General features: G+C 35.4%; 1 protein-coding gene across 1 annotated transcript; it reads right to left on the bottom strand.

Annotated features, from left to right (window-relative positions):
- Positions 1 to 5,904: 5,904 nt before the first annotated feature.
- Positions 5,905 to 7,354, bottom strand: LOC118201126 (protein FAM200A-like). Its single transcript, XM_085825158.1, has 3 exons — positions 7,138 to 7,354; positions 6,272 to 6,981; positions 5,905 to 5,913 (listed from the first exon to the last, which is right to left on the bottom strand). Exons 1-3 carry the CDS (start codon positions 7,352 to 7,354, stop codon positions 5,905 to 5,907), a joined length of 936 nt encoding a protein of 311 aa, XP_085681284.1.
- Between the last annotated feature and the right edge of the window lie 3,206 nt (positions 7,355 to 10,560).

The raw sequence follows: 10,560 nt of genomic DNA, 5'->3' as shown, positions 1-10,560 counted from the left end.
TTAATTTTTAGTACTTCATCCCCTACTTTATAAGTTACTCCCCGTCGTTTCAAGTCATAATACAATTTTTGTTTTCTTTGTGCTACTTCCGTATTCTTTTTTGCTTCTTTTATTAGTTTTTCTATATCACCCATTTTAAATTCTGGGGCTCTTTGTTGCACATAAAATAGTTTATATAACGGTGTTATAACCTTTCTGCCTAGAAATAACTCAGCAGGAGTTTTGCCCGTTGTATCATGTTTTGCGGTCCTAAGGGCGAAAGCAAATTCATTGACATAGTTATCCCAGCTTTTATGAAAATTTTTAACATAACTACGGATAATTTTCACTATATTTCTGTTGACCCGTTCCGCTATATTTGATTGCGGCCGATACGGGACCATTTTTAAATGACGTATGCCCAGTTTTTGGCACATGTCTTCAAATATATTACTTACAAATTGAGGACCATTATCCGATATAACTTTTAGGGGCGCCCCGTATTTTAAAATATATTTATTTAAAATAGAATCGGTAACTAATTTCGCGGAGGCTCGTTTTAAGGGAACAATTTCGGTCCATTTACTAAAATGATCAACTATAACAAGGAGATAGCGACTTTTGTTTAACTGACTTTTTGGGAAAGGGCCCAATAAATCGATGCCGATTATTTCATTTGGAAATTCGGATTTAATACTATTTAGAAACCCGGCCGGGCGGAAATTAATATAATTAACGGCTTGACATGTTGGGCAGGACTGGACATACGCCCTTGTTAACTTTTGCAGTTCAGGAAAGTAGACTGCCTCGCGTACGCGTTGAGTAGTTTTTCGAATACCAGCATGAGAAGCTAAAGGGCTGTCATGGAGCTCTTGCAGGATATTTAATCTAAGACTAGCTGGGATAACAGGTCGAAATTCGTTGTTGGAATTCGTAGTTTTTGTATAAAATAATAGACCATCTATTAGTTCGTAATGGGCCGCCCTATTTCTTATCGCCACAATATCTTGGTGGCTAAAATTTTCAGGATCCTTCAAATACTCATAAATACTTCCAAACTCAGGATCCTTACCCAGTTCGGTTATTACAGTTTCTCGGGAATTTATTGTACACGCTGTCAGCATTGCAACTTTTACGGTGTTACCCTGTTCGTCTAATTTAATTCGTGACAGGGCATCTGCTACGATATTTTCCTTTCCGGGAATATGCTTGATTACCAGATTATATTCTTGCAGCTTGAGTGCCCATCTTATTAACCTTGGGGATAAATTTTTCCCAGAGTACAATCTAGTTACCGCCGCATGATCAGAATATACTGTTATCGGCGCCTTTCCAAAATAGACTCGGAACTTTTGCACTGCTAACAGAACTGCAAGTGCCTCTCTCTCGGTCGCGGAATAGTTTCTTTGTGTTTGATTTAAAGTTCGGCTAAAAAATGCCACTGGCTGCTGATTTTGCGAAAGTACCGCTCCTACCGCATAATCCGAAGCATCCGCTGAAATTTCGAAATTTTCATCCTTTTCAGGAAATTTCAACACAGGGACTTGCGTTAATGCTTGTTTTAATTTTTCGAAAGCACTATTGGCTTCGGCCGTCCACGAGAATCTTGCCTTTTTCCTTTTTAATTTTAACAATGGCTCAGCGATAGCCGCAAAATGTTTTATAAAGGACCTATAATATGAACAAAGTCCTAGAAAAGAAGAGAGCTTCTTTGCCGTGTTTGGAGTCGGATACTTTTGTACAGCGATTATTTTTGATTCATCTGTCTCGATCCCTTTTTGCGATATTTTGTAACCTAAATATTTTAATTCAGGGGCTGCAAATTTGCATTTTTCGACATTAACTTTTAGACCGGCCTCATTTAATAAAGAAAACACCTGTCTTAAATCCTGTACATGTTGGTCTAGATTATCACTAGTAATAATGATATCGTCTAAATAGATAAATGTGGACTTTCCGAGAACAGGTCTTAACACAATGTCCATGCATCGCTGAAATGTTGCTGGGGCGCCTGAAAGGCCAAACGGCATTCGCAAAAATGCATAAGTGCCAGACTTGGTTATAAAAGCAGTCTTAGGCACGTCCTCAGGCCTGATCCCTATTTGAAAATAACCATTCGTTAAGTCTAAAGTCGTCATAAATTTGGTTGATTTTATGTTCCTTAAAATTTCTTCTATAATCGGTAACGGATATACCGGATATTTCGTTATGGAATTTAATTTACGGTAATCAATAGCGAATCTCCACCTTTTTGGATGCTCCAAAGGATAATCATTATTTTTCTTACATAAAACCACCGGACTAGCATAACTACTTGAGATAGGCGTTACGATCTTTTTACGTAGCATATCGGTAATATGCCATTCTATAATTTTTTCCTTATTCTTATCATACCGGTATGGTTTTTGACGAACCGGCAATGCATCTCCGGTGTCAATACTATGGTTAGTAACCTGGGTAAATCCTGGAATATCACTAAATAAGGAAGCAAATTCACTTACCACTTGTCGGATTCTATCTTGCTCGTCATTAGGCAGGTGGTCAAGATTTAACCTTGGCGGTTCAACCTTTTCTACACGCACTGGTTTCATCGTCAGCTTAAGAGACGCTTCATTAAAATCCAGTGTAGCTTGTGCGTCTGAAAGAAAGTCTATTCCTAGGATTAAGTGTGCTTGCAAATTCTTTACTATAAAAAACATCACCTTTACTTGTTCGTCCTTGATACGGATGTACAAAGGTACTTTACCTACGCACTTACATTGTTCTCCTTGCGCCGCTAATACTGTTGTATTATCCGCATTATAAATGCGGTATTTGCGAAAATACTTTCTAAAAAAGACTTCTGCCACACAGGAACACTGCGCGCCGGTATCCAGGAGTGCGGTGGCCGGGATATTATTTACCAAGACTTCAATCTTCGGAAGAGTTAAATTTTTCACCATTACTGTATTTAACTTGTAGGAAGAGTGGTTTTCGTGGCCTTCGGATTTCCGCACCCTCTCGTCAGCAGAAATCCGTTTTAGTTTAAATTATTTTTCCTTTCGGTGCTTTCCTTCTTTCTCCACTGGCCTTGAGACTTTTTTCCTGGGTTGCTATTGAACTGTCGACGTTCGCCGGCTGTTTTTGAATGCTCGGGTTTCCTTGCCCACTGATTCGCTTTTTCTCCGTAGCCATGTGCTTGAGTTTGCTGTAGTCTTGGCGTACCAAATTGGTTTCGCTGTTGATATTGGCGTCTTCTTTCGACGTCCGCCGTTCTTCTACTTTCAAACTGGATTGCTAGCTCAAATAATTTTTCCAGTGTAGTCGGATTTCTCAATTCAATAAAGTCTTGCACTTGGGGTAGTAACGTCGGCAAAATCACTTGAATTATTTCAGGATCCGGACGGTTTCCATACAAGAGCTTGAAAACGTGAATTTTTCTTAAAATAAAACTCGAGAGGTTTTCCATTCTTTGTTGATATATACTGAAAAGTTCTGTTTCTAATTTCGCACGATCCCTTAAAACAGGGAAGGCTTTTAGTAGGGCAGTCTTGAAATTTTCGTAGGTATAGGTGGGACTTCCTGCTTGACCCAAGAGACTTCTGCCGATACATTTGAACCAGTTAAGCGCTTGGCCCCTCAAAGCGCTGGTAGCTAAGGTAACTTTTTGAAACTCGTGCACGGGGTAGAGCATGAAGTGGTCATCCAATTTTTCCAAAAAACTGGTTACCTGTGAGTTTCCATTAAACGTTGCTTCTGGTTTCATCGAAGCGCGCATGGTCTGGACAATATACCCAAATCCTTCCAGGGCGGCAGCTGGCATTTCTGGATTCTGAGCTGTTTCTGCAGGCAGCACAGGTTCTTCTTGAAACTCGGCCATGGTTATTCTTCGTCGGGCGCCACTATCAGGTTCAATGTTTCTTCTAACCTTCTTCGGAAACATACAATGACCTGACTAGAACAGAGAGCTTACTAAAGCTATGTTCACTAATTGTAGTAAGTAGACAGGATACAGACGAAAGGTATACAAAACCCTTTATTTTTTTCTTTATATACAATGACTTCCGTACTTCCGAATACAATGACCCTCCACTCGGGGTCTAACTTAAAAGATATCAAAATAAAACTAAACTCTAATTTAACTTTAGAATAAGATTGGCCTTATAATAACAGGAAGCGTATGTAGCACAGAGACTGTGAACACTACAATACGTTTAATTTATCAAGAGGATTAAAACCTCTGGCCTGGAAGGCAAAGTAGCAACTGCGTAACTTCTAAGGTAAGCGGCCTGCTTCGAACTCACGGCTTCCTCTCTTCTGCTTGGCAAAAAGGCCACACTTAAATACTTGGCGTTCGCCAGACAACTTTGCATAAACTCCTTCACGCTTATAATTCTGGCCGGAAGTAGAAAATAAGAAGTGATAGTAAAGATTTAAAATAAAATAAACGTTAGTAAAACTTAAGATCCTTACAATATTATGTATTTTATATTATAAACCTTGACATATCATGCACTATATCATACACTTAGATTGTATTATGTATTATTTTACATTTTTCAATTGTCTTAAAGTGGCGGAACTACAACTTTTACAAAAAAATTCTAGGCCTTTCTCCGTGATTTTCAGCATTGCAAGAAAAGCAAACTGAAAAAAAAAATTATGATTCAAAAAGCCAATTTTTTAACAACGATAATGCCTATCCAGGAAATTATTTAGGACAAACGGGCCGTGCGCCGAGTTGGAAGGATACAATTGGTTTTTGCTTATTAAAAAAATTGTGTAATGTCAGGTCGAAAACCCGGAAGCGTGTAGGGACAAAAAGGTCCGTTCGGGAGGACATTGAAGTAGGGGACATGATGTATGAAGATGACATGGACATGATGGACATGAAGTAGAGGACTTTACTCCGGTAGTTCGACCAGAGTTGGTTAAGAAACTTACTAAATTTAATAAAGGGCCGTATAAGGTGGTTGAACAAGTCACTAAGGTGAACTGTAAAATTGAATTAATTCAGAACCCGCATTTAACACGAGTAGAACATGTCAACAAGCTAGCTAAGGTTCCTAATAGCATTAACTTTCCTTCTCTACATAGTTGCGACAATATTGCTCCTGGGAAGCTGTGCAAAACAGAATAGTGGAATTCTTTATAATATGAGGCGGAGAGATTCCCAGAGTTCCGCTGTCCATTAATTCATGACTTACGTTTATACCAGGGCTTCTTAAACTTTTGTCATTTACGACCCCATTTATGATTGCGAGTTTCTTGACGACCCCATACAAATATAAAAGAAAAATAAATTAATATTTTTTGATGATTTATTTATTAGGTAACAATATACATATACATATGAAAATATATAAGTTTAGAATTCGTTTTGAAACATACAAAAATCTAAAATTAAAAATTGCACAAAAAATTATAAAATTGTATTTATTATAGTTTCAAAAATAAAAGTGGATTCTGACCTTCTTAATTCTCTCGAATATATTCAAGTAGTTGCGTGGTAAGTATTAAATTAAAGTATAAGTAAAAAATTTAATGAGATGGATGTGCCTGTTTTTTATTGCATAACAAATCAAATCTTGGTGGAATACGATATTGGGATTTAATATGTGTTAAAGCTGAGAAAGTAACTTCACATAAATATGTGGTGTTGAATGGCAGAAGTACATTTAACGCCATATCAGCGATTGTGGGAAATTCAGTTCTAGTTCCGATCCAGAATTCAGTCAAGGGCTTTTTTTTTTTTTTTTTTTTTTTTTTTTTGAAATTGTAGTTTTAAGTTTGAGTCACTCGAAAGCTCAGCAAATTCCTCTTGAGCTTTAAGTGGCAGGTGATCAATCTCACTTAAGCCAATCCAAAACGGCTTTTGAATCCAAACTATTTTTTGGAAATCAATATTTAATTTAAAATATGTCCGGAACTGTATTTCTAGCGCTTTTAAGTGATCTACAATAATTTTTGCAATAAAAGTTTTACAATGAATTTTCTCGATTACAAAATTGTCGACACTGGAAAACATTTCGAACGAATTTTTTTCGACCCTACTTTTCCAAATGTTGATCTTTTTAATAAAACTTTCAATTTTATCATTTGAAGTAAATATATCGCAATATTTTCCTTGAAGAGACAAGTTGAAATCGTTTAACTTCTCAAAAATTTCTGACAAATAACACAGCTTGGATAGCCATAAGTCATTTTGAAAAAAAGCAGCAAGTTCACATATTCGTTCGGTTAAAAATATTTCGATCTCGTCCTTTAATAACAGTAATCTTCTTAAACTTTGACCTCTTGACAACCATCTTACTTCTGCATGTAATAACAAAGTTGTGTAGTTGGAATCCGTATCCTTACAGAGATTTGAAAATAAGCGACTGTTAAGGGCGTGGCTCTTAATAAAATGTATGATCTTAACAGCATCCTGAAGCACATCGTTCAATTCTGGTGCTAATTTTTTTGCTGCAAGAGCCTCTCGGTGAATAAGGCAGTGAGTAAAAGTTATATGATCATAATGAGCAGCTTGAAAAAATGATTTAAAACCAATATTTTTGCCCGTCATCGCTCTTGCACCATCTGTGCATATTCCACAGCAATTTTTCCATTCTAAACCTTCTGCTTTTAAAAATTCGTCAACTTTACAATATATGTCTTTCCCTGTAGTATGGTCTTCCATAGGACGACAAAATAACAATTCTTCCTCCACGCTTTCTTTATAAACGTACCTGACATATACTAACAACTGAGCCAATTTAGTAATATCAGTTGTTTTGTCCAACTGAATTGAAAATTTTGGGCTTTCTTTAATTCTTGTAATAAGTTGTATTAATTGATCCATGTTAATATCAGAAATTCTATTCGAGACAGTGTCGTTCGACAAAGGAATTTTTCGAATATCATCGCCATATTTTCTTCCATGTAGTATTTCTACCATTTTAATAGCAGCAGGTAACACAAGATCTTCTCCAATGGTGAACGGCTTTTTATTTTTAGCAATACAGTATGAAACTTCATATGACGCTAGTAAATATTTTTCATTAACAGTTATAAGTTTTTCAAAGATTTTCTTTTCTTTATTTAAAGATTTCAACAGTCTTTCAAAATATTCTTTTGGTTTATTGACATACGAAACATGCTTTGATTCAAGATGTCTTTTTAATTTTGATGGTTTCATACTCTCCGAAGCCAATAATTCATTGCAGATCAAACAAAGAGGTTGTTCATTACCCTCACGATTTTGAAATGTAAAGCCAAATTGAAGAAAAGACTCATCATATTTTCTTTTTCGCACATTAGATGCCTGTTTTCCAATACTTTGTCCTGCCTGAGAAGAGTTTGTAGCATTATCATCTGCGTCATTACCATTCTTCTTTAAGTTCAGCCATTTATCCATGGCCAAAAATTATTTTGATCCTAAAATAAAATAAATGTATAAAAATAACATATTGCAGATAATAATTGATTTATTAATTACCGAATAAATAAAAAAACTAAAATCTTGTTACGGGGGACACTGACAATTGACCACACTAGAAGAGCGTCAACACTCCACTAATTCACATTACAGTCAGTGTAGGCTAGTTTACACAAGCGTTTTAGTCAATGCGAGTTACGGAGTGTTATGAAAATTCGCTTAAAAAGAATAAAATTCACAAATTTTTCAACGGGTTTTACAAGTATTTATGCGCGCTTTTTTATAAGAGCCCCACAGACCGGTTTGGTTAATGCGTATTTGCCAGCGCGTGTATTGAATCATTGTTTAGCTGCAGGTTGCACGTGTGTACGCGCGCGCATTCCTCCCTTGTGGGAAGTCAGCGGCGGGCGGTTTATTCAACATGTATGATACCGACAAACGCACTAACAATGTATAGCCACAGTATAATAATAGCGATCATCGATCGTTTACTGCTGTCGGTGGAGATAGCTCAAAACCTTCAACAAATGCGCGTGTCTAGACGCTGCAAGTCCACTGTATTCCGCCAACTCTAGTGATGTTATAAAATGGTATATATATATTATATATAAATATTTGACATTACTTTTGGCACAAGGGTTTCGATAAGTCTTTCTTCTTGAATTTCTGCAAGATTCCCGAGATTTTTTTCTCTTTCTCTTTTTGCCTGTTTTGGAGTCCTGATCATACCGTTTTTCGGGTTTTTCGATGTGATTGTCTGGGTTCGAGTTTTGTAGGTTTCCCTTTATAACGGAATATTTTTTTTTGCTTTGTTCGAATGTAATTTTGTGTCTTATATTTTTTATTCGTCTGCTTGAGTAAATTATTGTATTGTTTACTTTGTGCGTATTGCGACGCGTTATCTTTTGTTTTTGCAATTATTATTAAATTTTATTTTATTACTTGATATTTTTCTCAGCTACGGGTATTTAAGTTTCATTAAACTATAGTTTTCTACTTTGAAGGGAAGTTTACTCGCAGTATTTACCTCTACACTGAATTGTTGTGTTTCTTCTTACGTCGTGGCTGAAAAAGGGGGGTGTGGCGTTTGGTTGCGCGTATGTCCAGTTTCTTCTTCGGGTAAATTTCTATTTAGGCGCGTAATGCATAATTGTATGTTGTGCATCTTTGCTTGTCACTTCTGAAAGGGAGCCGCTGACTGTGAAGGGACCAGGACTTAGAAAAGAAGGGCTAGATCATTGAGCTTTTCACCCTGAAGCAGAAAGGGAGAACAAGGACCTTGTAAGAGATAGATTAACCCAGTGGGCGGGGCGCGCGTCACCCACATGTCCGCAAGAAAGAGTAGGGACGAAAACCCTACCTCTGCCACGTCTAGAATTATGTTCGGCTTTATTGCTAGCAAATTTTTTGCATGCAATCTTAAGAAGTTTTCCTTTACCAGTTAAACGCATCATAACTTGGACAGATTCAACGATAACGCTGGCGCGGCTATCTTTTTAACCTTATCGCTGACGGTCAATATTCAGACAATTATTCCTCAAAAAATGGAGTCATGTTTTAATAATCGATAATCTGGCGGACCTAGGTATGTTATCTTCTCAACTAACAAATTGTAATAAATGGTTCAAAGGTCCTGACTGGTTAAACAAACCTATAGATTAAATAGAGAACTTTCCATTTCTAGAGACACTTTTTCTTCCTGAAATTGCCTTGAAAGAAGAAAAGAAGTGTTTTAATATCAGTGTTTTAAGAGTTCAAGAACTTGCTGTTATTTAAACGAGCTGTTATTTATCGAGTCTTGGCCTAGGAATATTTGTTCTTATCCTGAGAAGAAATCGTTAGATTTCCTAACTGCAGAAGATCTCGAGAAAGCAAAAATCAAATTTCTAAAGGTGATTCAATGTTCTGAATTCCATGAAGAAATTTCGCATTTACTTAGGTCACTCCCCTCGAAGACGAGTAGTATGATCCCTCTGCTTAAATCCATTTCTAGACAAAGAAGGTGTTTTGCGAGTCGGTTGTCGTTTAAGGAATTCTAATATTTTGGAAAATTCCATTAACTATTTCTATCACTTTTTATAACATTTTAATTTATTGGTATTTCTTTATTTATTATTAATTTAGCTTAATTTATTAATATTTTTATCTTTTTGTATTTTATTTATTTTAGTTGTCAATTATTTAACTTTTTATTAATTATAATTATATTGATTTATTTTTGTTCACTCCCCGATTACCTGTCACAGAGCTCCGATATTTCTAATTTTAAAAATTATTCCTTGCTTAAACTGCACTGAAATTCCTGTTTAATATAAAAAGCTATGATTATTTTTATATCACATTAAAAAAGAAGATAAGTAAAAGAGAACTGTAATCAAAGTTTGATAAATTTCAGGCAATTTACTGTGCGTGTTTTTCTAGTTTTTTAGTATACTCTTTGCTGTTAAGATACTTCTATGTGAGCATTTATTTATGGGAAGTTTTGTTGCGATATTGTTCAAAAATTGTACTGTACCTATAAAGGTATTAAACTTGGAGTATATTATAATATGGGGGAAAATATAATTGGAAGAAAACATAAAAAATAGAATGTAATAGAAAAGGAAGCTTAAAAAAGCTTATTTTAGCCTGAACTGCTATCGATGAACTTTATACCTATTGAGTTACTAAGCACGTAAAAAAAAAATTCATGAGCATTAAGTTTATAAATTGAGCTGTTAAGCAAAAAAGTACTTTATATCTATTAAATTATTATGAGCGTGACATTCTGAATAGCAATTAATAATGTATTTTAAAAATTCAAATGTGTGATAGCATAGTTATAAAGCAACCTACTTTGTTGCCACTTGCTATTTCTGCAAACTTAATCATTGCATATATCTTACATTTAAACTTTAAACTCATTTCCTTTTCTTTGATGTTTACACTCAAAAAAAAATCTTAACTTTATCTTACTGTAATAAAATAGTTCTAAAATTAAATTAATATAAAAGCATTTTATAAGAATTTTGGTTACTTTAATATATGCATACATAAGAATATATATGTAAATATTTACTAATGTATTTCGAATTGAAGTATACCGTTAACTGAGGAGATTTAATAGTCTCGCGCCACGCAGAACATCAGCTATTTAACTCTGGTGATTCTTTGAGATGCGGTAATGTTTGAATTATGCAGAAGGC

Source organism: Stegodyphus dumicola, chromosome 10 (assembly GCF_044657685.1).
Source record: "Stegodyphus dumicola isolate Sdum_Otavi_A_Nest chromosome 10, ASM4465768v1".
Taxonomy (NCBI): domain Eukaryota; kingdom Metazoa; phylum Arthropoda; class Arachnida; order Araneae; family Eresidae; genus Stegodyphus; species Stegodyphus dumicola.
The sequence above is the reverse complement of the archived record's forward strand: the minus strand, read 5'-3'. Positions and strand labels throughout refer to the sequence as shown.